This window comes from Pristiophorus japonicus, chromosome 16, assembly GCF_044704955.1.
Source record: "Pristiophorus japonicus isolate sPriJap1 chromosome 16, sPriJap1.hap1, whole genome shotgun sequence".
Taxonomy (NCBI): domain Eukaryota; kingdom Metazoa; phylum Chordata; class Chondrichthyes; family Pristiophoridae; genus Pristiophorus; species Pristiophorus japonicus.
The window spans coordinates 125,966,960-125,994,811 of NC_091992.1; the positions used below are offsets into that span (position 1 = coordinate 125,966,960).

Sequence of the window (27,852 nt, forward strand, 5' to 3'; positions counted from 1 at the left end):
AGCAGGCGGGCGGACCGTTCCTGCAGCTCTGCGGCTGGTTGGTGGCTGCCGCAGTCACTCCGGAGCAGCAAGGCTGGCCGGCTTTGACAAGTCTTTGAGCCACGTTGCCGGGGCTGGCCGAGTTGCCGTGCTGAAGGCAGGGTGTCGGGCGCTCAGGCAGGTGGGGACTAAGCTGGTCGAAGAACGCTTTGTCCAAGGGGAGGCAATTGTTTGCAGTTCCTCTCCACCCCGCGCACCCTGACTGATCGCCGCATTGTTTTGTCTTGCAGGCAGAAGAATTCAGACATGAGCGTTGGATTTATTGGAGCCGGCCAGTTGGCCTTTGCCCTGGCCAGAGGATTCACGGCCGCAGGTGAGCCTTGCCCGGGGGAGAACCGGTGCAGCGGTGGGTTACACACTCGGGGAAACTTTGCTGGCAGTCTGAGATGCAGTTGTGGTCCCGCGGATGGTCAGAGCATCCTCAGCATTCGGCCAGCTCCTTTCAGGAAGAACCTGCCCCCAAAACCATTTGCCCGATCGGTCCTCGGAATAAAGCCTATCTGAGCTTAAATCAGGCGTGGGGCCAGCCTTCAGACATCTGCTGATCGGATCGACCTCCCCGTCTCCCCTCCTGGCCCTCTCCAACAGTCAGCGGCAAAATCATCATCATCATACATAGGCAGTCCCTCCGAATCGAGGAAGACCTGCTTCCACTCTAAAAGTGAGCTCTCAGGTGGCTGTACAGTCCAATACGGGAATTACAGTCTCTGTCACAGGTGGGGCAGAGGGTGGGGAGTCTGGTTTGCCGCACGCTCTTTCCGCCGTCTGTGCTTGTTTTCTGCATGCTCTCGGCGACGAGACTCGAGGTGCTCAGCGCCCTCTCGGATGCTCTTCCTCCACTTCGGGCGGGTCTTGGGCCAGGGACTCCCAGGTGTCGGTGGGGATGTTGCACTTTATCAGGGAGGTTTGGAGGGTGTCCTTGAAACGTTCCCTCTGCCCACCTGGGGCTCGCTTGCCGTGTAGGAGTTCCGAGTAGAGCGCTTGCTTAGGGAATTTCGTGTGCACGCTAGGATTTGGCGATCCCGGTGTCGAGACGTTTGGGTTTTCCGACATTCAATTCAAATCACTATAGTGGGAATTTGCTTGTGCGAACTGCCGTGACCTCAACAGGCTGTCTCAGCAGCCAGTCAAAAGGCAGAATTCTCACAGACTAGGAACCAGGAAGTGAGCAAAGAAAGTAAGACTTGGATTTATGTAGCGCCTTTCACGACCACCGGACCTCTCAAAGCCCTGTACAGCCAATGAAGTACTTTTTGGAGTGTAGTCACTGTTGTAATGTGGGAAACGCGGCAGCCAATTTGTGCACTCCAAGCTCCCACAAACAGCAATGTGATAATGACCAAATAATCTGTTTTTGTTATGTTGATTGAGGGATAAATATTGGCCAGGACACCGGGATAACTCCCCCTACTTCGAAATAGTGCCGTGGGATCTTTTGCGTCCACCTGAGAGGGCAGACAGGGCCTCGGTTTAACGTCTCATCCGAAAGACGGCACCTCTGACAGTGCAGCACTCCCGCAGCACTGCACTGGGAGTGTCAGGCTAGATTTATGTGCTCAAGTCCCGAACACACAACCTTCTGAATGAGAGGTGAGTGTGCTACCCATTGAACCACAGCTGAAGCTCTTAAAATTTGAACTTAAAAAAAATGTTAGAGAGAGCAAAAGAAAGATTGGGGCTCTCAAGTGGGGAAAAGGCAAAGCTGAAATAAAGATCGACAAACTTTTTTTTAATTAAAAAGTTCCTTAAAAATGTAAATTTTTATTAAAATGGACAAATTTCACAGTGTACCAAATTAAGATTTGTTTTTTCCGGGTCCATAACCTTTGTTTGGCAGTCAATACACTGTTAAAACCCCAGTTATACCTAATCCCTTTGGGTCTAACATTTAGCGGGAAATTTAACAGCGTGCTTACTGCAGAAGAGCCAAATGTTTTGTTAGTTTCCCTGACTTGGGTGATTCCACAGATTGCCGGCTCTGTGGGGGGCAGGGGAAGTGGGTGGCGATGGGGGGGGGGGGTGGGAATAAGCACAGCACAGCCTGTGGAGTAGCTGTCAATGACTGACCGAAACGTCGGGATTTCCGCATGTGCCTGTGTCTGACTCTGCTTTTTAGCACATCAACTGCCTCCGCTATCCCCTCCCCACCCCCGCACCGCCAAATATCACCATCGCTTTTCGGTGCTACTGTTCAGAACTGCCTTCTAAACTTCAGCTTGTAAACATCTCCCCAAGACCCACATCGTTGGCCAAGCTGTCAGTCATCCCTCCCAGACTCCCATCTGCCTCGGCAGTCTTGCTCCGTCCAGAAGTGTGGAAAGTGCTTGGAGACCTTTTCTTGCACCAAAGGCACGGTCTGAATGGAAACAGTTGTTGTATTGAAAGGAACCATGAGCTTTGCAGTGGTAACTAAAAGCTTGGTTAAAAAGAAGGGCTTTGACAAGTTTTTAAAGACCAAGCTATGCGAGGTGTGTAAGGGCTGCACAAGTTCCGGGTTTAGGCATGCGAAGCACACGCACGGAACTTGAGCTCTGTCAAGAAGCTTCTTGACAAATCCAATGCTCCCCCAGGAAAAGGGCATGTGCGGGCGTTGAGTTGGGCTATTTGCCCAGTGAATGCCCATGAAAATCTTCCATCTGGTAAAAGCAGGGGTAAGGCCTGCTTTTACCAGCGTAAGAGTTTAAAAAAAGATTTAAAATATTTGTTTCAATCATTTAAACATTAAAACACCTGTAAACTAAGGTTGTTATTTTTAGCCTCTTTAAAACACGTAATTCATTTTTCGAAAAATTACATTTTGGTTTTAAATATTTAATTAAATGGCATATTAATTAATTTTAAATATGTAATTTTTTGAAATATATTTGATGTGTACCTGTATTTTGGGGGGGTATTTCCATTCATGTTTATGGGGATTCGGTACATACGGAATCCCCATAAGTTTGATTGGGGATCTCTTTCTTTCATTGGTTGGGCTCCCAGGGGCACTTGCGAACCGCCTAGGTTACGTGGGCCTCCACCCGCGGGTACCCGGGGAGGCCCAGGACCGCGAGTCGCCGTGGATCCCGAGACCCCAGGTCAGTGCGGATGGGAGGCTTCTCACTGCGGGAAGCCTCCGACCGCAAATTCAGGGCCAATGATTTTGGGATGCCCAGAAAAATGTTTGTTTGTTGAGTTTAGGGAAGGAGTTCCAGACGGTAAAGGGCCGAGGTGACGGGAGGCTCTGTCCCCCATGGTGGGATGAAGAGACAGTAAGGGGGAAGGATGCACAGAGGACCAGTGTCAGAGGAGACTGAAGAGACTGGGAGGGGTTGTAATGCGAGAGGAGATTGTAGCTCAAAAAGAAAGAAAGAAAGACTTGCATTTATATAGCGCCTTTCATGATCATCGGACATCTCAAAGTGATTTACAGCCAATTTTGGAGTGTAGTCACTGTTGTAATGTGGGAAACGCGGCAGCCAACTTGTGCACAGCAAGCTCCCACACACAGCAATATGATAATGACCAGATAATCTGTTTTTGATTGAGGGATAAATATTGGCCAAGACACCGGGGATAACTCCCTGTTCTTCTTCGAAATAGGATCTTTAACGTCCACTTGAGAGCGCAGACAGGGGCTCGGTTTAACGGCTCATTTAAAAGACGGCACCTCCGACAGTGCAGCGCTCCCCCTGCACTGCACTGGAGTGTAAGCCTAGATTTATGTGCTCAAGTCTCTGGAGTGGGACTTGAGGGCAAGGTGAAGCCATGGAGTAATTTGAAGACCAGGACAACAATTTTAAATTCCATGCTGTGGTGGCCGTGAGCTTATGGAGGAGAGAGAGATGCTGAAGCGGGTTTTCGTGTGAGACAGGATACAGACAGGGAGAAACCAGTACCAACTGGCTGTACCAACATTTTTTTTTGAAGAACAGTAAATCTGAGATAAAAGCAGAGAACACTGGAACCTTGCGACATCAGTAGAGAGAAAGTCAGGTTTTTTTTCTGGTATAACCTATTAGCAGTCAGTACATGTTATGTTTTCCTGAACTTTGAGCGCAGGCTGGATCAACAGTCCCAATAGATGCTCCTCTGGAACGCAAGCAACAACAATCAATAGCATTGGTTGGAAATTCTCACTCATAAGAACATAAGAAACAGGAGCAGAAGCTGGCCATTCGGCCCCTTGAACCTGCTCTGCCATTCAACAAGGATCATGGCTGATCTGATCTTGGCCTCAACTCCACTTCCCCGCCTGCTCCCCATAACCCTCATCATTCAAAAATCTGTCTATCTCCATCTTAACTCTTAGGTTAATATTCATCCTTGGCTACAATCTCACTTCACACTGCCAAGAGATTGGCACACCAATCTCCAATGACGTCTGAAAGTCAATACAGCGACAAATATTTTTGTTTGATTTTCTCCCAGTGGACTGAGCGACATTACCAGCTAAAAGACTACTCTTGCAATGCTAAGTGACTGTACCAGAGCAGTCACCAGTCTCATTTAGTGTACTAATGGTAACCCAGGGCACTGCTCAAAGGAAGTCAGATTATCCATTTTTTACTTAAGTGCAATAACAGAAGTGTTTCCCGATGGCTACAGCTAGTGGGGTGGTGGAAGACACAACACATGGACTTTGGGAAAATCCCTAGCTATGGCCGTCGGGAAACACTTCTGTTATTGCACTTAAAGAAAAAATGGATAATCTGACTTCCTTTGAGCAGTGCCCTAGGTTACCATTAGTACGCTAAATGAGACTGGTGACTGCTCTGGTACAGTCACTTAGCATTGCAAGAGTAGTCTTTTAGCTGGTAATGTCGCTCAGTCCACTGGGAGAAAATCAAACAAAAATATTTGTCGCTGTATTGACTTTCAGACGTCATTGGAGATTGGTGTGCTAATCTCTTGGCAGTGTGAAGCGAGATTATAGCCAAGGATGAATATTAACCGAAGAGTTAAGATGGAGATAGACAGATTTTTGAATGATGAGGGTTATGGGGAGCGGGCGGGGAAGTGGAGTTGAGGCCAAGATCAGATCAGCCATGATCCTTATTGAATGGCGGAGCAGGTTCGAGGGGCCGAATGGCCTACTCCTGCTCCTGTTTCTTATGTTCTTATGAGTGAGAATTTCCAACCAATACTTGTTTTCTGTATTAACACACGTTGACGAGCTCAGAGCGATGTAGCATTGTGGTAGTAGACTAGCAACCCAGAGGTTTGGAGTTCCAATTCCACTGTGACAAGTTGGGTAATTGAATTCCATAAATCCGGTACCTTGTGGGCTGATGACCATCCGAGCTGTAGGTTCTGGTAAAAGTCCAACTGATTCCCCAGCATCCTTCAAGGAAGGGAAGTTGCAACCCCTTGCCCAATCTGGTCTACACGTGGAGTCCCACACTGCTGGGTTGACTCAATACCCCATCCACCGTTGACAATACACCACACAGGCGGCTAGAAACATAGAAACATAGAAAATAGGTGCAGGAGTAGGCCATTCGACCCTTCGAGCCTGCACCACCATTCAATGAGTTCATGGCTGAACATGCAACTTCAGTACCCCATTCCTGCTTTCTCATCATACCCCTTGATCCCCCTAGTAGTAAGGACTACATCTTCCCCCTGTACCACCCACTGTAACTCTCCCCCTGAACCCCCCACTGTAACTTTCCCCCTGAACCACCCACTGTAACTCTCCCCCTGAACCACCCACTGTAACTCTTCCCCTGAACCACCCACTGTAACTCTCTCCCTGAACCCCCTACTGTAACTCTCCCCCTGAACCACCCACTGTAACGCTCCCCCTGAACCACCCACTGTAACTCTCCACTGTAACTCTCCCCCTGAATCCCCCACTGTAACTCTCCCCCTGAACCCCCCACTGTAACTCTCCCCCTGAACCACCCACTGTAACTCTCCCCCTGAACCACCCACTGTAACTCTCCCCCTGAACCACCCACTATAACTCTCCCCCTGAACCACCCACTGTAACGCTCCACCTGAACCACCCACTGTAACTCTCCCCCTGAACCACCCACTGTAACGCTCCCCCTGAACCACCCACTGTAACTCTCCACTGTAACTCTCCCCCTGAACCACCCACTGTAACTCTCCCCCTGAACCACCCACTGTAATGCTCCCCCTGAACCACCCACTGTAACTCTCCACTGTAACTCTCCCCCTGAACCCCCCACTGTAACTCTCCCCCTGAACCACCCACTGTAACTCTCCCCCTGAACCCCCCACTGTAACTCTCCCCCTGAACCACCCACTGTAACGCTCCCCCTGAACCACCTACTGTAACTCTCCACTGTAACTCTCCCCCTGAACCACCCACTGTAACTCTCCCCCTGAATCCCCCACTGTAACTCTCCCCCTGAATCTCCCACTGTAACTCTCCCCCTGAACTCCCCACTGTAACTCTCCCCCTGAACCACCCACTGTAACTCTCCCCCTGAACCCCCCACTGTAACTCTCCACTGTAACTCTCTCCCTGAACCACCCACTGTAACTCCCCATTGTAACTCTCCCCCTGAACCACCCACTGTAACTCCGCTTTGTAACTCTCCCCTGAACTCCCCACTGTAACTCTCCCCCTGAACCCCCCCACTGTAACTCTCCCCCTGAACCCCCCACTGTAACTCTCCCCCTGAACCACGAATGCAACTGTTTGAAAAACTGATGAAAAACTGAAGATGATTAAGGGGAATAGGATAAGGGAAGGGTAGCTCATTTTTCTGGGCTGGGGGGTTGAGAATCCCATTGACCTGAACTTCTTTCTCTTATTTTCTTTCCTCAGGTGTTTTAGCTGCTCATAAGATTACAGCGAGTTCACCAGACCACGATTTACCCACCGTCGGAGGCCTGAGGGTAGGAATTAACACGTTCGCTGTTTGCTTTACCAACCCAATGAAGCACTGTCCCTTTGAATAGTGAGATTATTATTAAAAATAACTGGTGTGGGATCCACCTCGGGATAGTTTGCACAGCACCAACGTGCAACCAACTGTGCATGGCCGAACTTATTGAATGTTGCTAAATCCGCCTATTTCCACCTCCGTAACATCGCCCATCTCCGCCCTTGCCTCAGCTCATCCGCTGCTGAAACCCTCATCCATGCCTTTGTTACCTCTAGACTTGACTATTCCATCGCACTCCTGGCTGGCCTCCCACATTCTAACCTACATAAACTTGAGATGACCCAAAACTCGGCGGCCCGTGTCCTAACTCGCACCAAGTCCCGCTCACCCATCACCCTGTGCTCGCTGACCTACATTGGCTTCCGGTTAAGCACCACCTCGATTTCAAAATTCTCATCCTTATTTTCAAATCCTTCCCTGGCCTCGCCCCTCCCTACCTTTGTAATCTCCTCCAGCCCCACAACCCCCCGAGATGTCTGCGCTCCTCTAATTCTGCCCTCTTGAGCATCCCTGATTATAATCGCTCAACCATTGGTGGCCTTGCCTTCTGTTGCCTAGGCCCCAAGCTCTGGAACTCCATGCCTAAACCTCTCTGCCTCTCTACCTCTGATTCCTCCTTCAAGACGCTCCTTAAAACCTACCTCTTTGACCAAGCTTTTTAATTCACCTGCGCTAATTTCTACTTATGCGAGAGAACATAAAAAATAGGAACAGGAGTAGGCCATTTGGCCCCTCGAGCCTGCTCCACATTCAATATGGTCATGGCTGATCTGATCTCATAATACACCTGTCAAGCGCCTTGGGACGTTTCACTACATTAAAGGCGCTATATAAATACAAGTTGTTGCGATTACAACATTGGCTGATCTGATTGGCTGATCTGATCTTGGCCTCAACTCCATTTCCCTGTACGAAACAGAGTTGACGTTTCAGGTCAATGTCCTTTCCCCAGAGCTTTCAGCTGACCAAGGTCCATCGACCTGAAACGTTGACTCTGTTTCTCTCTCCGCAGATGCTGCCTCACCTGCTGAGTGTTTGCATTATTGTCTTGATTGTATTTCCGATTTCCAGCAAGCGCAGTATTTAGCTTTTGTAAAAGTCAGTGGATGGACAGATAGGCGAGGTTGCCGCTCAGCTGTGTGGCCACGCAGCGGCCTGGAGGTCCCGCGCGGCCCGGGACCGGCTTTTACATTGAACAAACCGCACATGTGTGAAAATGTGAACAGGCGGCACAGCCAGTTAAGAGATGCCGCGCACCGAAAATAAGAATTGGGGGCAACGTTGCTGCTAGCCCATCTGATTTCCATAGCGGGCAATCATGCACTCTCAAACACACGCCATCCTGTTGTCCAAGTGTCAATCCATTTGTGACCACCAGCTGATCGGATGTCAGAAAAGAAAAATCACATTGGAAAACTTACCCTTTCGTGCTGTCCGCTTAATAATCTGCTGTTCTTGGTCCTCAGAGCTTTTGATTTAATGTACTCAGTACAGTTCCACATATCAGCAGTTAGCAAGTAATAAAAGAAAAATATCTTGCGTGTTGCATTTTCAATCTCACTCGTACAATTAACCTAATTTGATGATGCTTGCAAAGAGCGGGAGAGGGTTGCAGATTCTGATTTACGTGCAACTTGCAGTAACTGCGTTTTCAAGTTTGAGGAGCAGGACTGGAAGGGAGGCACGGAGACGTCCGTTCTGTCTTCCTACACCCTCCTTCTCGCCAGCTCTTCAGAAGAAGCAAAACTGTGTGACTAAAGATGAGGTCCACACGGTACCAGCAGACTATCTTCCGATTTTAACCCGAAGCCTCTATGCAGTCTCATATCATCATCATAGGTAGACTTGCTTTCGCTCTAAAAGTGAGTTCTCAGGTGACTGTACAGTCCAATACAGGAATTACAGTCTCTGTCACGGGTGGGACAGACAGTAGTTGAAGGAAAGGGTGGGTGGGGAGTCTGGTTTGCCGTACGCTCCTCCCGCTGCCTGCGCTTGATTTCTGCATGCTCTCGGCGATGAGACTCGAGGTGCTCAGCGCCCTCCCGGATGCTCTTCCTCCACTTAGGGCGGTCTTGGGCCAGGGATTCCCAGGTGCCGGTGGGGATGTTGCACTTTATCAAGGAGGCTTTGAGGGCGTCCTTGAAACGTTTCCTCTGCCCACCTGGGGCTCGCTTGCCGTGTAGGAGTTCCGAGTAGAGCGCTTGCTTTGGGAGTCTCATGTCGAGCATGCAGACGATGTGGCCCGCCCAACGGAGCTGGTCGAGTGTGGTCAGTGCTTCGATGCTGGGGATGTTCGCCTGATCGCGAACACTGACATTGGTGCGTCTATCCTCCCAGGGGATTTGCAGGATCTTGCGGAGGCAGCGTTGGTGGTATTTCTCCAGCGCTTTGAGGTGTCGGCTGTATATGGCCCATATCTCTGAGCCGTGTACGGATTCAAGATGGCGGATGGGATGGCAGCTCCTCGAACAAACTTCTCCCTGGCCATCTGCTGCCATCCTTCACCCTTCTCTCCCTCAATCTCCACCCCCACTCCCCCCCCCCCCCCCCTAACAGTGGGCGCATTTCCCACCCTTAAAGTATATCCCTTACCCCTAAAACCCATGCTGCAAGGGCAGTTACCCTGGGCCTACTGCCCATCCCCCAATCAAGACTTACCTTCCAGATTGACCTCCCTGCTGCCACGACCTTCCAAGTGGACCTTCACTTTCCGTTCCCCACTGGACGTGGCTGACTCAGCTGCTCTGTGCAGTCTATTTATTATCTGGCAATTCTTTTAGAATTGGAGATAAGGAATAACAAAGGGCAGACAACACTGGTGGCAGTAGTATATAGGCCCCTTAACAGTAGCTATACCGTTGGACAGAATATTAATCAAGAAATATTAGGAGCCTGTAACAAAAATAATGCAATAATCGGGGGGGACTTTAATCGTCATATAGACTGGACGAATCAAATTGGCAACGGTGGTCTGGAGGACGAGTTCATGGAATGCATTCGGGACACCTTCCTAGAACAATACATCATGGAACCAACCAGGGAACAGGCCATTTTAGATCTTGTTTTGTGAAATGAGACAGGGTTAATTAGCAATCTCATAGTAAGGGATTCTCGGAGCTTCGACACAGCAAGCGAGCCCCAGGTGGGCAGAGGAAACGCTTCAAGGACAACCTCAAAGCCTCCTTGAAAAAGTACAACATCCCCACCGACGCCTGGGAATCCCTGGCCCAAGATCCCTCAAAGTGGAGGAAAAGGATCTGGGAAGGCGCCGAACACCTCGAGTCTCTTCACCGGGAGCAAGCTGAAGCCAAGCGTCGACAGCAGAAGGAGCGCACATCAACCCAAGCACCCCACCCACCCGTCCCTTCAACCACCATCTGCCCCACCTGCGACAGAGACTGTAGGTCCCGCATTGGACTCATCAGTCACCTGAGAACTCAATTTTAGTGTGGAAGCAAGTCACCCTCGACTCCGAGGGACTGGCTGAGAAGAAGAGCAAGTAATGGATCCTCTGGGGCAGCGTGATCATAATATGATAGAATTTCACATCACGGACAGAAAACACAGAGTGGGGATAAACGGGTCTTTTTTGGGTTGGCAGGCTGTAAGTAGTGGGGTGCCGCAAGGATCAGTGCTGGGGCCTCAGCTATTTTCAATCTATATTAATGACCTCAATGAAGGGACCGAGTGTAACGTCTCTAAGTTTGCTGACGACACAAAGCCAGGTGGGAACAGTAAGCTGTGAGGAGAACACATAGGGGTCGAGATTCGTTACCGCCGTTTTTGAGGCGGTGACATCGGCTAAAGGGTGATTTTACCGCCAGCCGGCAATCACCGCCTCAAACTGGCAAATTCAGTTTCTCCGCACAAAGATGAGAGAGCAGCGCTGAAAGCGGCGTTGCACACTCCCCCCTCGGGCGCCAACAGAGCGGGAGCTCAGGAGGCCGACTGAATTTCCCCACGGTAGGCTGCCGGCATGCGAGTTGAAAAAACAGAAGAAAAATAAAGTTTCCAAAAATGTCTCTGATCCCCACCCACACTTCCCCACTGGGGCCATTCATTCATAAATGTTGAAAAATGAAAAGATAACCACTTACCCTTGATCCCTGGATGCTCCCTTCCCGGGATCTCCGATGTCCCGCCGCCTTTCCCAAGCGCCTGCCAGTAAGGCCACCGTACCGACTTAATTTCGCAGCCGCGGCGGCAAGGGGGCGTGGCGCGCTTGATGCTGTCACCACGTGGATGGCGGTAGAGCGCGCAGTGGTACCTCTTGGCTCCGCCCCCCCCCACCGCCCAACTAAATTTCTCTGGCGGCCAGGCACCCGCTCCCTGCCGATGCTAAATCATTTGCCGCCCCTCTCCAGCACCAACCGTCGGCATTATCCACCGAATTTCGGCCCCATAGAGTCTGCAAAGGGATATAGATAGACTACTTGAGTGGGCAGTAAGGTGGCAGATGGGGTATAATGTACGGGAATGTGAGGTTATTCACTTTGGTCGGAAGAATAGAAAAAACAAAATATTTTTTAAATGGTGAGAAACTTTTAAATGTTGGTGCACAGAGAGATTTAGGTGTCCTTGTGCAGGAAACACAGAAAGCGAGCATACAGCAAGCAATAAGGAAGGCAAATGGCATGTTGGTCCTTTATTGCAAAGGGGTTGGAGTGTAAGAATAAGGAAGTCTTGCCACAATTGTACAGGGCCTTGGTGAGACCACACCTGGAGTACTGTGCACAGCTTTTGGTCTCCTTATCTAAGGAAGGATATACTTGCCTCAGCGATGATGCAACGAAGGTTCACAAGATTGATTCCTGAGATGAGAGGGCTGTCTTAGGATGAGAAATTGTGTAAAATGGGCCTATACTCTCTGGAGTTTAGAAGAATGAGAGGCGATCTCATTAAAACATACATAATTCTGAAGGGGATTGACAATGTAGATGCTGAGAGGTTGTTTCCCCTGGCTGGAGTGTCTAGAACCAGGGGGCTCACAGTCACAGGATAAGGGGTCGGCCATTTAAGACAGAGATGAAGAGGAATTTCTTCACTCAGAGGGTTGTGAATCTTTGGAATTTTCTGCCCCAGAAGGCTGTGGATGCTGAGTCTCTGAGTATATTCAAGGCTGAGACAGATAGATTTTTGGGCTCTAGGGGAATCAAGGGATATGGAGATCAGGCGGGGAAATGGGAGTTGAGGCCGATGATCAGCCATGATCTTATTGAATGGCGGAGCAGGCTCGAGGGGCCGTATGGGCTACTCCTGCTCCTATTTCTTATGTTCTTAAATTTGGAGGAAATTCTGCTTCTCCCAAGGGGAGCGGGGGTGGGGGGCAGCATAACCTTAAATTTGATCTCGGCCACTCAGGAGTGATGTCAGAAAGCACTTCTACACACAAAAGGATAGTGGAAATCTGGAACTCTCTCCCCTGAAAATCTATTGAGGGTCAGTTGAAAATGTCAAAACTGAGATTGATAGTTTTTTGTTAGGCAAGGGGATTAAGAGACGCGGAACCAAGGTGGTTAGATGGAGTTAAGATACAGATCAGCCATGATCCAATTGAATGGCGGAATGGGCTCGTGGGGCTTAATGTGTTACTCCTGTGCCTATGTTCCTATGACTTTTTTTTGTCAAAGCTGTTACTGAACAATGTGGGAGTGACTGGGATCGCAGGCTAATGGACCAATGGTTATGATCGCATCATCTGGTTAAATCAAACAGCATATCCATTGTATGACTGTAATTTCCGGACTTCAAAGATTAAGTTACGAGGAGAGATTGCACAAATTAGAGCTGTATTCCCTAGAATTTAGAAGGTTAAGGGAGGGATCCAGTCGAAGTTTTCAGGATATTAAGGGGAACAGATAGGGTAGATAGAGAGAAACTATTCCCGCTGGTTGAGGAGTCCAGAACTAGGTGGCATAGTCTAAACATTGGAGCCAGACTTTTCAGGAGTGAAATTAGGAAACACTTCTACACACAAAGGGCGGTAGAAGTTTGGAACTCTCTTCCGCCAACAGCTATTGATTCTGGGTCAATCGTTAATTTTAAATCTTGAGATTGAGAGCTTTCTGGTATTAAGGGATATGGGCCAAAGGAGTTAGGTCGCCAATCAGCTGTGATATCATTGAATGGCGGAACAAGCTCGAGGAGCTGAATGGCCTGCTCCTGCTCCTATGTCCCCATAATTTAATAGCAATAGTATTTTAACTTTAGGGAGGTGATTTGGGATAAATGTGGGTGCAGCGCATAACACTGTGTCTCTGAGGGTCTGCTGTGTGAAATGCTCCTTCGCTCGAATGTTTGCATTTATTTATTTATTTTCTTTCATTCTGTAGAAACTTGGTGTCAATCTTACCATGAGCAACAAGGAGGCCGTTCAAAAGAGCGATGTACTGTTTCTTGCTGTCAAGCCACCCATTATCCCTTTTGTGCTGGACGAGATTGCTCCCGACATTGAAGAGCGCCACATAGTTGTGTCTTGTGCTGCTGGAGTCACCATCAGCTCCATAGAGAAGGTGAGGCTTGTTCTCCAACGTGAACTTTTACTTTTATTTTGTTCACTCACTGTTAGAGTTACTAAAACGGTGGAGGGGGGGGGGGATTGTGAATTAGGATGGTCTGTGATTGTGATTCATGGTATCTGCAGAGCGACTGTCTTAATTTCTGTACATTTAAAGGGAAGAGCTTTAATTTGTATGAATTATTTGAAAAAGAAGAATCGAAAAGGGGCATGGGGAAAGCTGGCAAAGTGAATAGCTCTTTCCGAGGGGCAGCACAGACCCGATGGGCCGAGCAGCCCCCTTTTTGTGCTGCAAAATTCTACGAATGCCGATTGCCTCTCAAACAGCCCACAATGCTTCACACAGCGAAGGACATTGTTTGGGGGGGATACGGCCGCCATTTTGGACACAAGGTCCCACAAAGAGCAGTGAGATGAGCAACCAAATTGGTCCTCTGACTGCGGTGGTTGAGGGAAGAATGTTCTTCTTCTCTTGACGCAGTTTCCAGCCCTGATCGATCACTGTAAGTGATTGATCCATACGTACATCGGCAGATTGCGGTCTCCGGCGGGCTCTGCTGACCTCTGAGTCCCCTGATCTGCACCGCTCATTGCACACCCAGCATTGCAAACAGCGGCAAAGCCCCTCTGTCCCCCTCAGTACTCGAAATGGAACATGGACGCGTCAAAGAGTCAAGCGATGTTCTGCTCAGAGTTGCAGGTCTTGGGTTGAACGCAACGAACAGAAAGAAGCAAAAAGCCTCATTCTTTTGATGACCCACTAACAGCGGCATACTGTGGAGGGGAGCTTGATTTAGCTGTTAACCCGGCTGTTGAAAATGCCGGCGGGTGTTCAGCAGCGCAGACAGTGAGTCACCCTCTGGGTATCTTGCAGTTAATCAGCTGAGGACAAATAGCCTATTAATATCATTTTACTGGTTCATATTCAAAAGCACGGAGATTAGCAATGTTGCATAAGGTAACTGTCTTGCCAACAATAGAGGGGGCGGCCACAAAAGTGATGAGAGCGACGAACTCCGCTGATCGTTCCAAACGACTGCAATAACATCGGACAGCTTGTGCTTTTAGAAAGCACAGTTTGATTGTCATGAGTGGCTAATCAGTATAATGGGAGTCTGGTGTTTTTCCATCAATTCAGCATGAATTTCTCCTTTTGAAGTGCATGTAAATGAAACCTCGTGAAATTATATTATTAATTCAGTTAAGATCTTTTCAAAGGCTCTGATCTTTTGGAGTGCGAGTGCCATTTTTAAATGTGTGTGGGCAAGCCAGTGCTCACAACAGCCATAGAGACGAGGGAGGCCACTCTGCCCATCTCCGCTGGCCTGCAAATAAAGTGAAACTTGGCTTCCTTGCGACTCCCCATCACATGACTTATTTGGCTCGTGATTGCATCTGTACTCTGCCTGCCAGGCCAGCCAAGTAACGGATGTCGGTGATATTTACCGCCCATCTCTAGTTGTCCTGAGAAGCTGGAGCACTCAGCAAGAAGTGCCTTCTGACCTACATCAGATATTGACCGTAGACACATGTCTCTAGTTCTCTGCATTACATTTTTTGAACATGGGTATCACACGAAAGCAAGTTTTTCCCTCTATCCCCTCTTCCCTTCCCTTCTTCCTCTGTTCCCCTTTTTTCCTTCTTCTCTTCCCTTTCCTCCCTCTCCTCCTCTTTCCTTCCCTCCTTCTTCCCTTCCTTCCCAGTGCACCTCCTCTCCCTTTGTCCCTGATGGGTTTCTGAAGCTTATTCTTGCTTCGACTTTTGATTGTGTTCTTGATCCATGTAGTGTAGCTTTTTGCTGTGCTTGCTCACCTTAAATACATAAGAACATAAGAAATAGGAGCGGGAGTAGGCCATTCGGCCCCTCGAGCCTGCTCCGCCATTCAATAAGATCGTGGCTGATCTGATCCTGGCCTCAGCTCCACTTCCCTGCCCGCTCCCCATAACTCTTCACTCCCTTGTCGCTCAAAAATCTGTCTTATCTCAGCCTTAAATATATTCAATGACCCAGCCTCCACAGCTCTCTGTGGTAGAGGATTCCAAAGATCCACGACCCTCTGAGAGAAGAAATTCCTCCTCATCTCCATTTTAAATGGGCGGCCCCTTATTCTGAAACTATGCCCCCTAGCTCTAGACTCCCCCACGAGGAGAAACAACCTCTCAGCATCTACCCTGTCAAGCCCCCTCAAAATCTTATACATTTCAATAAGATCACCTCTCATTGTTCTAAACTCCAATTAGTATAGGCCCAACCTGCTCAACCTTTCTTCATAAGTCAAGCCCCCCAGATCTCAGGAATCAACATATTTGTTCTGCTTGTTCCTCGGGATGCCTTTGTAGGTTTTTAATTTCTCCTTTTACTGAGGTTAATAACCAACTTCCCTCAATTCATCAGTTCCAGCTGTTTCCGCTATCCTTGTATTTGACATGATTAAAATTGTAAACCTGGGTGTTGGTCCTCGACAGTGCTGAACGCTAAATCCCGTTAAACTTGATCATGTCATGGTCACTGTCACCTGGAGGTACCACAAGCCATTTTCTGTATGCTGTCTGCTCAGTTCCCATTGCAAGATAACCTGAGAACTGCCTTGTGTTGCTTCCTTGAGGAACCGGGTCGTGGAGGGGAATTTGGATGTGATGGTGTTCCCATGCGCCTGCGGCCCTTGTCCTTCTAGGTGGTAGAGGTAGCGGGTTTGATTATTTTTCAATCAACGAAGAATAAATTGGGAATGTCCCCAAGCAGCCTAGAGTCAGATTTAGTAAATACAATGTGCAACAGCTTCATGATCCGGTTCCTCAAGGACAGAAGGGTTTGCTGATAGGGTCCGATGAAGAGAATACTGGCATGGATAAGTTGAGCCGAATGGCCTGTTCTGTGCCGTGAATTCTGTGTAGCTTACAATCCAGCCTGGCTGGCCACTGTGCGGATTTCCAGTGTGTTCTGTTTTTATTTCACGTAGCTCTTTGGTTTTTGCAGAAACTGTCGGCTGTGCGTGAGTTTCCGAAAGTGATCCGGTTAATGACCAACACCCCTGTGATTGTACGAGAGGGGGCCACGGTGTACGCCATGGGAACGCATGCAGAGGTGGAGGATGGGGAGCTGCTGGAGCAACTGATGGCCAGTGTCGGCTACTGCGTGGAGGTGGAGGAGGACCTGATTGATGCAGTCACCGGGCTCAGTGGCAGTGGCCCTGCCTATGTACGTAGCAAACCCCTCACCTTGTGCACAAAACATACCAAGCGACATAGCTAAGTGTTCACACTTGGTGAGAAACGAAAAAGAAAGAAAGACTTGCATTTGTACAGCGCCTTTCACAATTTCAAGACGTCCCAAAGCGCTTTGCAGCGTAGTCACTGTTGTACTGTAGGAAACGCGCCAGCCAATTTGCGCACAGCAAGCTCCCACAAATGTGATTACAACCAGATAAATTTTTTTTTTTTAGTGCTGTTGAATAAGGGATAAATATTGACCAGGACACCGGGAATAACTCCCCTGCTCTTCTTCGAAATAGTGCCATGGGCTCTTTTGCGTCCACCTGAGAGAGCAGGCAGGGCCTCGGTTTAACGTCTCATCCGAAAGACGGCACCTCTGACAGTGCAGCACTCCCTCAGCACTGCGCTGGAGTGTCAGCCTAGATTTATGTGCTCAAGTCTCTGGAGTGGGACTTGAACCCACAACCTTCTGACTCAGGAAAGAGTGGTGCCCACTGAGCCACAGCTGATTGACAGCGGGTCGGGATCCCGCTCTGAACCCGCCTCCGTGTGAGTTTCTCAACCGTCGGGTCGGCGCTCATCATTTAAAAAGTACTTAAATGCTAGTTAAGAGGCTTAAAAGCAGGCACGTACAATTTTACCAACCTTTTGACGGCTTTGACGTTCCTCGGTTTCACGCCAGGTAAAGTGGAGTCGGGTTCTCAGTGACTCTCTATTGCTTTGGCTAGTTGACAGCTGCAGAAGTGGTATAAAAGCTACCATTTCACAGCTGTTCACTTTCCAATGTCAGAAACTGAAGCCTCCAGGCTTCGGAATAGATTTGTGAGCTGTATGCACTCTGGAAGTGTCTGCAGTGAACTCTCCATTCACTGTCCCCTCCTTGGAGCAACCTCTCTCACCGTTGTCACCGAGCGCAATTTTTTTTTCCTCTGGATTTCTGCCCTTTCAGTCAATGGGAGGAGAATCTCGACCTTGACGAGAGTGCTGCCCACTGAGCCACAGCTGACATTAAAGGTGCTGGTGGAAGGGAAAATAACCCAATCACATCCTGTAAGGTTTTCAGAAGTATGTTCTTGTGAGGAAGGATGGGGGGAATTGCAAGAAAGTTATGTTGATGGGGGGTGAGATGAAGAGGGGTGTGAGGAGGCTTGTGTGGAGCATAGATCAGTTGGGCTGATTGACCTGTTCATGTGCTGTAATTCTATGTCATTCTATATAATTTCTATATAATAAATAACAACACGAACACCTCTGACCCGAAAAAAATCTACAAAACTACCTGTTGGTCCCGGGGAGCGCGTAGGATTCCGGTCGGAGGCCTTCATTCGCTGCCTAGCGCACGGGGAGATGTCATCAATGTATGAACGCATATGCTGGAATCACATGGGCCGGGACCACCAATCACGATGCAGTATTCTCATTGATTAAAAATGGGAACTCGGTTTGTACGAGCTCCCATTGCTATCAATGAGAATAACTCCCTAAAACAAGACAAGCAGCACAATAAATTAAAAAAAACACCTCACATTTTTAAAATTAATTGTAATTACATGTTTTAGAAAAAAATATATTTTTTGGAATTCTTTTTAAATGTGTTTTAATAGGGTTAAAAACAAACTTACCTTAGTGGGCAGAGTTGTTAATATAACAATGAATTATTAAATGACATTTTTCTATGTTTACAAAAGTGTTACGTTAGTAAAAGTAAGCTGTGAGCCTGCTTTTACCAGGCGTAAGAGTTTGAAGGACATTTGCTGGGCAAGAGTTGGGCAAATAGCCCAATTTCTGCCACGCTGATGTCGTTCTGCCGGGGATGTGTAGAATCGCTCTAAAGAAATGTTGACGGATTGGAAACGCCAGCTTTCGGCACATGTGCATCTCGCCTCAGGAACAGGCTTACAGCGAGGCCTCACTGGGTCCGTGCGCACTTCGTAAGCACCCGGCGAGACTGCAGTTCTCAGCCCAATTAAAATCCCAAGGCGCTTCAAAGGAGCATTATCAAACAAAATTTGACACCAAGGAGATATTAGGGCAGGTGACCAAAAGCTTAGTCAAAGCGGTAGGTTTCAAGGCTCCCCTGGCCGGCCTCCCACCTTGCACCCTTCGTAACCTTAAGCTCATCCAAAACTCTGCTGCTGTGTCCTAACTCACACCGAGTCCCGTTCCCCCATCACCCCTTGTGCTCGCTGATCTACATCGGCTTCCGGTCCGGCAACAACCAGTTTTAAATTTCTCATCCTTGTCTTCAAATCCTTCCATGGCTTTGCTTCCCCTCCAGCCGCACCCTATCTCTGCATTCTCTTCCAGCTCTACAGACCTCTCAAGGTCTCAGCACTCCTCTAATTCTGGCCGCTTGTGCGACCCCTGATTATAATCGCTCAACCATCGGCGGCCATACCTTCAGCTGCCAAGGACCTAAGCTCTGGAACTCCCTGCCTAAACCTCTCCACCTTTCTACCTCTCTCTCCTCCTTCACCTTTCTACCTCTCTCTCCTCCTTTAAGATGCTCCTTACAGCCAACCTCTTTGACCAAGCTTTTGGATATAAGAAATAGGAGCAGGAATAGGCCATACGGCCCCTCGAGCCTGCTCCGCCACTCAATAAGATCGTGGCTGATCCGATCATGGACTCAGCTCCACTTCCCTGCCCGCTCCCCATAACCCCTTATCCCCTTATCGATTAAGAAACCGTCTATTTCTGTCTTAAATTTATTCAATGTCCCAGCTTCCACAGCTCTCTGAGGCAGCAAATTCCACAGATTCACAACCCTCTGAGAGAAGAAATTTCTCCTCATTTGTGTTTTAAATGGGCGGCCCCTTATTCTAAGATTGTGCCCTCTAGTTCGAGTCTCCCCCATCAGTGGAAACATCCTCTCTGCATCCACCCTGTCAAGTCCCCTCATAATCTTATACGTTTCGATAAGATCACCTCTCATTCTTCTGAATTCCAATGAGTAGAGGCCCAACCTAATATCTCCCCTTCTGACTCAATGTCAAATTTTGTTTGATAAATCTCCCGTGAAGCGCCTTGGGATGTTTGACTACATTTAAAGGTGCTATATAAATGCAAGTTGTTGATGTTGGAGGTGCATGGATCTTGATTGGCTGAACCACGGGCTGTCTAAAGGAGGTAGTACACCATTCAGAGACAGCAGAGTAACACCTACTGCAAGTCAGAGATTGGGCAGGTCATAGAATCATAGAAAATTACAACACAGAAGTACCTTTTAAATGTGGTGAGGGTTTCTACCTCTACCACCCTTTCAGGCAGTGAGTTCCAGACCCCCACCACCCTCTGGGTGAGAAAATATTTCCTCATCTCCCCTCTAATCCTTCTACCAACTACTCTAAATCTATGCCTCCCTGGTTCTTGACCCCTCTGGAAATAGATCCTTCCTATCCACTCTATCTGGACCCCTCATAATGTTATACACCTCAATTAAACCTCCCCTCAGCCTCCTCTGTTCCAAGGAAAACAGCCCCAGTGCAGAACGTTTTAAAGGTTCTTGGACAAGACACCAATAAGCAGCAGTCAGTATGTTTGAGCAATAGATCAAGATTTATTAAGCTTACAGCATAATATACTTAAGAGAAGGCGATAACTGTGAACGAGAGCTCACAGCCGTTGGTCTCTGAAATCTTTTGGACACAGTTGACGTCATCGTCAATCTGTTCGTTGCTCTCCCAGCAGTTTCTGTATGAAGCTATTCTTTGAGTATCGAGGTTTTAACCAATTTCTTGTCAAAGGTTTGTTTGACCAGTGTCCATCTATGGTCTTCAACAAAATCACCTTGTTAATTGGTTCTGGTGGTCAAAATATCATTGTCACTCAAACCAGAGCTAGTATCTTGGCCACTCCTGCCTCCAGTAATTTTCCATCAACCCTACTTTGTCCATGTTATCTGGTTTACAAATTCCTTCACCTCCTCAAAATCTGCCTTATTTATGCTCCTTTATCCTAACTGTTAGTTTTGCTTAGACAGACTCCAATTTCTACTTTGTTATTATAATAATTTGACCTTGACTCACAACCCGTATTATTTTTGACTGCCTTCGTGTACATTTGAGCGGCCTCTAACATTCCCATGGCCACAGGGAATCATGGGTAAGATTGGTTTGGTCAAATTGAATATATGTACGAATCTCTAATACCAGTCTGTTGTACACCAGCCTATCTAATCTTTGCTCATAGCTAAAATTCTCCAATCCTGGCAACATCCTCGTAAATCTCCTCTGCGCCCTTTTCTCGTGCAATCACATCCTTCCTGTCAGGGGAGGGGGGCGGGGGGGAGGAGAAAGTATCGGTAAACAAGGTGAAGTATGCATGTTGCATTGTTTAGCCTTTTGACCGAGCAAACAAAAGTTTAACCTTCGTGCTTGTCTTCCAGGCGTTCACAGCTATAGACGCTCTGGCAGACGGTGGAGTGAAGATGGGCCTCACTCGTAGGTTGGCTGTTCGATTGGGTGCTCAAGCTTTGCTGGTCAGTAAACCACACTGTGTCTGTTATCATCCGCTGAACCCCAGCCTAAAATAATCCAGGGATAAACCTCTGTTAATTTGATGTAGCTGTCCCATTTAAACCATTTCATTAGTTCAATCAATCTGCAGTCCGCCTTCCCACTCCCCGCCCATCCCCCCCTCCTGTCTTACCCCCCCCCCCCGCCCCAGTAAAGGGAATTATTTGGAATGAAAGGCTGAAGCGTGTCCATTTCAAGAGTTACTGATTGTTCAACCACAACCCCGGGGGCAGTTTTTGCAACTTCGATTTTCAAATTATAAACGAGCTGTACATTTTTTTTTACTACCAAGGAGCTTGTGAAGGGACGAATATATTTAGTGGTCTTCTCTTGGCAGGGATCAGCGAAGATGCTGCTGGAGTCGGAGCAGCACCCCGGGCAGCTGAAGGATAACGTGTGTTCCCCGGGGGGAGCAACAATCTATGCCGTGCACTTGCTGGAGAGCGGGGGGTTCCGCAGTCTCCTCATCAATGCTGTCGAGGCTTCCTGTACAAGAACAAGGTCTGTCTGTCTGACTGTGTGGTGTCTGTCTGTCTGTCGGTGTCTGACTGGCTGTGTGTGTGTGTGTGTGTGTGTGTGTGTGTGACTGGCTGTGTGTGTGTGTGTGTGTGACTGGCTGTGTGTGTGTGTGTGTGTGTGTGTGTGTCTGGCTGTGTGTGTGTGTCTGTGTGTGTGTGTGTGTGTGTGTGTGTGTGTGTGTGTGTGTGACTGGCTATGTGTGTGTGTGTGTGTGTGTGTCTGTGTGTGTGTGACTGGCTGTGTGTGTGTGTGTGTCTGGCTGTGTGTGTGTGTGTGTGTGTGACTGGCTGTGTGTGTCTGGCTGTATGTGTGTGTGTGTGTGTGTGTGTGTGTGTGTGTGTGTGGCTGTGTGTGTCTGGCTGTATGTGTGTGTGTGTGTGTGTGTGTGTGTGTGTGTGTGACTGGCTGTGTGTGTGTGTGTCTGTGTGTCTGTGTGTGTGTGACTGGCTGTGTGTGTGTGTGTGTGTGTGTGTGTGTCTGGCTGTGTGTGTCTGGCTGTATGTGTGTGTGTGTGTCTGGCTGTGTGTGACTGGCTGTGTGTGTGTGTGTGTGTGTGTGTGTGTGTGTGTCTGGCTGTATGTGTGTGTGTGTGTCTGGCTGTGTGTGACTGGCTGTATGTGTGTGTGTGTGTGTCTGGCTCTGTGTGTGTGTGTGTGTTGTGTCTGTCTGTCTGACTGGCTGTCTGTGTGTCTGTCTATGTGTGTATGCGTCTGCCTGTGTGTCCGTCTGCCTGTCTGTGTGTGTGTCTGGCTGCCTATGTCTGTCTGGATGCCTGTGTGTGTCTGTCTGTCTGTCTGCCCATGTGTCTGTATTTTCCCTTCCTCACCTCTGTTCTTCTTCCCAGCTGTAAATCAGCCTTCGACCCTCTTTTGTAAGAGAGAACTTAACAGCTAAATGCCAATAACACTACAGTAACATTTAACTATTGCTTTGGATTTTGCTTCCAATTTGTGAGCACTCGACGGAGGCTCCAGTTCGGAGGTTTAATTGGACTTCTGGGAGTGTCAGTTACCGACTGTATTTTGAAGTGTAATGAAGGCTCAGGAGGAAGCTGTTAATTGCTGCAGTTGTGTCATTTGTTGTCAACAGTAATATATATTTTATGTAACTTTAAAAAATAATAATTCTCAGCATGGGGGGTGGCCTCTTGCTCGTAACTTCATTTTTCTGGGGCTAGTTTCTGAGCCTGCTGTTGAGCCTGTGTTCCCAGCTCCCTTGCTCCTCCTTGCACCACCACCCAATGCTGCTTCACTAAAACAATGGGCAGCCCAGGTTAACAAACACCTGGATTTGCCATTGGTTGTGGAAACCAAGCATAGATCCCAGATCATGAGGCAAGTCACTGTTCAGCCACTTGTTTTGACGTCGGATGTATTCTCGTGATGAATCTCTACATAAAGAGACTGCAGCACCTTATTGTAAGAAAGAAAGACTTGCATTTATATAACGCCTTTCACGACCACCGGACATCCCAAAGTGCTTTTCAGCCAATGAAGTACTTTTGGAGTGTAGTCACTGTTGTAATGTAGGAAACGCGACAGCCAATTTGTGCACAGCACGCTCCCACAAACAGCAATGTGATAATGACCAGATAATCGTTTTTTTTGTTGTGTTGATTGAGGGATAAATATTGGCCCAGGACACCGGGGATCACTCCCCTGCTCTTCTTCGAAATAGCGCCATGAGATCTTTTACGTCCACCTGGGAGAGCAGACGGGGCCTCGGTTTATTGATTCATCTCAAAGATGGCACCTCCGACAGTGCAGCACTCCCTCAGCACTGCACTGGGAGTGTCAGCCTAGATTTTTTTTTTGTGGTCAAGTCCCTGGAGTGGAACTTGAACCCACAACCTTCTGACTCAGAGGCGAGAGTGCTACCCCACTGAGCCACAGCTGACACTTGGGCAGTGTGTAGGGAAGTTATTTAACTGCTTGCTACGGGAATTTATTCAACATGTCTCTCACCCTGCTCTTATACCTGTATGTGCTTCTCTGCCTTTCTCTGTTTAGGGAGCTGCAGTTTCTTGCTGACCAGGAGACTATTTCCCCAGCGGCCATTAAAAAGACCACCCTGAACAAGGTGAAACAGACCGCCTCCAAAGCTGGCATCAGCCTCTTCAACAATAAGTACCCTGGAGGCAGGAAACGCTAAATTCTGAGTTGTTACTGGAACTGACTTTTGGGGTTAGATGGGCGGGCGAGAGAGAAACAGGGGCAGTATTACCAAACCACAGATTGAAATGTATTAAATGAAGAATAGTGGCTTCGTCCTTGTACTAGTACTGAATCTGGAGTTTGTTAGGATTGTAATGTGAAGGTAAGAATGTATATTTAACACACCCTATTGAGACCAACGGTTAATGTGTGTGCTGTATATGTACAAAATAATATTGGCTCTATTTCTACAGCAGTTCGAGTTGTCCTTACTAACTGTTGTTCCCTTCTGCACAAAACCAGTTGGCTCCTTTTGTGAATTTTCCTGATGTAATGGTCTGAAAAAATTTACCCATATCTTGCCCAGCGGATGTCCTGAAAACTCTTGCACCTGATAAAAGTGTTATCTTTTAAAACACACTTAAAACATAAAAAATAAAATTTAAAAAACACATTTTATTTTTAAAACCCCTGCCCACTACATTAAATTTATCATAAAAAATAATTTTAAACACTCTTTTAAAAATGGGAAAAATATATATTTTTAATAATACATAAATAACTTTAAATTAATGTTAAATATGTAGTGTATTTTTTCTATTTTTTTATTAATATTTTGTGTGTTTGGGGGGTTTCTCAATCATAATAATGGGAATTCCAAATTACGAAGTTCCCGTTATTATGAATGAGAACATACTTTACCTTAATTGGCTGCCCAGAGCCATGTGACTGCAGCTCCAGGCCTGCACACGTCCTGACGTGCACGCGCTGCGATGCGCAGTCAGTGGAGGCCTCAGGACCGGGAACTCGCATGGGCGCAGCAGGAACAGGTAAGAATCAGATCGAATGCCAGCGGGAAAGAGAAACCGGGATTTCTGAGCCAACAAATTTCAAAAGCGAATTGGACACATACATGAAGAGGAAATATTTGCAGGGCTGTGGGGAAAGAGAAGGGGAGTGGGACTAATTGTACAGCTCTTTCAAAGAGCTGGGACAGGCATGATGGGCCAAATGGTGTCCTGTGATTCTGAGATGGGTCATTTATGTTAGGGTTTTAAAAAAAAAATGGTGCAAAGGGGATCTGGCTGCTGGTGAGGGAGCACAGATTGTTCTGTCAAGAGCTTGCTCTCCATGTTGCCGTAGATATGTGGCCCAGTGAGTTCGGTAAGTACCACCTACAAGAATCTTAATGAATTGGACGAATGCAGTAGTGCTAAAGACTGCACTTGGTCAAATAAAAGAACAATGGACAATTGGCATGAAAATAAATAGAAACTTTCCTCGCCCAAAGTGGATATAGGAATACCTTTCTGATTTTTCTTGACGAAGGGGTTGGGGTTGGTGAGGGGGACGAGGGAAATGTCTGCCTTGGTTTGTTGGGGACGGGAACTTTACTCCAATTCTAAACAAATAGGCTCCTTGGAGAGAAGAGAGAAAATGATTTAAAAGAAATGAGGTCCATTCCTTTTAATCATGTCAAGATAAGCGCATCTTTTCTGAAGTTAATTTTCTGCTGGGTTTAACCCCAGCTGCTTTCGAGCAGATGGCTTTCTTGGGATGAACACATTAGAGTCTCAATAACTCCTTAGAAAATCGAACTGGTTTCAGAAATCACAGGCCCATTGAATTTTTCATCAGATTATTCACAAAAGATTGAGTTGAGTTGGTTGGAGAAGCATGTTCAGTGTGAGATAAGAAGTGTGAACTTTTTGATATAAAACAATTGAACATGTTTGGTATCCATGGCAACAGGCCTACTGTTTCTATTCTGTTCTTCGAAACACACTTGAGCTGTAGCCGAGAAACTTCAGATGGACATGGATAATGTTTTATGAACATTCCAAAATCTGTGATGCTGTGGCTATATTTATATGTACATTTTACATGCAGAGCTCCCTGTCTATCTTACAGCCCAGAGCAAAAGACTGGGACACTATGGTTTGGTGAACCCTATGAACTGCTGGAAGTGAGCTATATTTGTGTGCCTGCAATGCTTGGCCTAAAGTGATGAGGTCTGTGCACTTGTGTCCTGGTGGTTAGCGCAAAATACTGTAGATCTTCTCCAGAACCTCTAAGACAGGGGATTCATTTAGGAAAAGGACAGACTTGCAGACCAAGAGTTGCTGGGTGAAAGTTGTTACATTTTAGAACGAGAACCGGTTGGTTACTACTTGTTTATTACTACTTAAAATATGAATGAAGCCGTGCTTTTAAGTGTTATAGGTGTTACCGCTGATCTAGCATAGTGCAACCTCTACCCTACCACGGTTAAAGGTATCTGCTGAATAGGGATAAAAAGAGGAGTTCCAAATTAATTTATCAAGGCCAGTCTTTGTGACATTAGCAATGAATCTTGGTCCTATTGTGCCAGTAGTTGACGTGATGTCAGAGAGTTCACGTTAGCCAATCCATGCTTTTCTATAAGACTGTGCCTCTGATTGAGGCTAATTTTCTAATTATCTGAATAAGTTACATTGGACCTTGCACAGCAAGACAAAATAGTTTGTTTCCAAAAGATGAATAATCCTGTGGGAGCCTGACTTTCCTTGGAGGCAGTTTCTTGCAATGTGCAGATTGTACTATTTCAGGTTGTTTACGATTTAAGCACCAAAAATATTTGTGTAGGGCGTTTATTCTTATTTCAGTGGCACAAATGTAGGTGGGAAAAGAGAAGTCTGCATTCATGCAATTCTGCACTCAAGTGCCTTTCTATGTACACCACTGGACAATCACCTTTTGACTTAAATTTGTCTTTTCAATCCTCACCACCTCGCCAACATCTTGTGCATTTCCAAAATGCACTGCAAAGTGAATCTGCTCAAGAGATTGGACCATCGGAACCTGGATCACTGGCTTTAGAATTGTTTGTGGACTGTTGGTGAGCAGTGAGCCAGCCAATGTGTTGGACAATGCCTGTGTGAGGTGCACTTTGAGAATAGGGATGAATTTCCCCTCACTGTGATATGTACATGTATGCACACACACAATACTAAAGACCATTGATTCTGTGAAAGCCATTATAAAGCAGTGAACTTGAAATGCTTTGTAGCTTGATTATAGTAGTGCATAGCCGCTCCTTGGAACTTGTACACATGTGAATTCAACATATATTTAATAAAAAAATACACACGATTTTCTAAGATCCAGAAGTAAATTCTGTAAGTTCCACAAAAAAAGCATAGCACTCAAGTTACCACATATTAAGCCTGAGTTTTGTGTCTCCATTTGCCCGTAGTGGGGCTGGGGCATCATTCTACATATTAGGGACATTTTCCTTCAGTTTTAAGATGCGTGTTGCGTTTCGGAGAGAATAGGGGCAAGGTCAGGCTTGGTCCCACTCCAGGGACTTGAGCATGAACATCTAGGCTGACACTCCAGTGCCAGTGCTGAGGGAATGCTGCACTGTCGGAGGTGCCGTCTTTCAGATGAGACCTTAAACCGAGGCCCTGTCTGCCCTCTCAGGTGGATGTAAAAGATCCCTCGGCACTGCTTTGAAGAAGAGCGGGGGAGTTATTCCCCCAATGTCCAGATTAATATTTGTCACAGGTGGCGAAACTTATCATCGCCATTTGTTTTTATCTTTCCAGAGCTTACCTGTTGGCGGTGTGGTAAGTACCGGGCAAGGTACATCAGAGGTAGACTTCCTGGTCTCATTGTACTGCCGTGAGGGAAACCAAAAGCAGAGAGGCTGGTACCTCTCATCTGGGGCACTGTTGTACACGAGCTGGGAGATATTTTGAACGATTTTGCTGAAGCCTGGGAGCAGAAATGCCATTTGATTGCCAGATATGTGGGGGCTAGGAAGAAGTCACTTTACATTCAGAGAAGGTGGAAAGAAGCTTGCCTCTAGCAGAGCATGGCGGACAGACTTTTCCCCCTCACAAACATTTTATTCTTGAATTTGCATGCTTTTATACAGTTTCTTCAAATTAAAACCTTTAAGCTCTCTGTTAGTTAACACATCGATGTATTATTTATCCATGTTGAATAAA

General features: G+C 47.3%; 1 protein-coding gene across 2 annotated transcripts; it reads left to right on the forward strand.

Moving 5' to 3' along the window:
• LOC139226799 (pyrroline-5-carboxylate reductase 1, mitochondrial-like) lies at nt 1-27,852 on the forward strand. 2 transcript variants are annotated; one of them, XM_070857824.1, is made up of 8 exons: nt 1-160; nt 270-352; nt 6,821-6,891; nt 13,274-13,453; nt 16,436-16,657; nt 21,059-21,151; nt 21,526-21,689; nt 23,717-27,852. In XM_070857824.1, the coding sequence occupies exons 2-8, from the start codon at nt 286-288 to the stop codon at nt 23,856-23,858; spliced, it is 939 nt and encodes a 312-aa protein (XP_070713925.1). In that variant the 5' UTR covers nt 1-160; nt 270-285; the 3' UTR covers nt 23,859-27,852. The 2 variants fall into 2 exon arrangements, with proteins under 2 accessions (XP_070713925.1, XP_070713926.1); XM_070857825.1 differs by having other exon boundaries at nt 274-352.

What these genes read in the sequence shown, in the direction of transcription:
- LOC139226799 (XM_070857824.1), top strand. Translation starts at nt 286, where the DNA reads ATGAGCGTTGGATTTATTGGAGCCGGCCAGTTGGCCTTTGCCCTGGCC. An exon ending in CAGAGGATTCACGGCCGCAG is followed by an intron (nt 353 to 6,820) that starts GTGAGCCTTGCC and finishes TTCTTTCCTCAG; the next exon opens with GTGTTTTAGCTGCTCATAAG. An exon ending in TGGGTGCTCAAGCTTTGCTG is followed by an intron (nt 21,152 to 21,525) that starts GTCAGTAAACCA and finishes TTCTCTTGGCAG; the next exon opens with GGATCAGCGAAGATGCTGCT.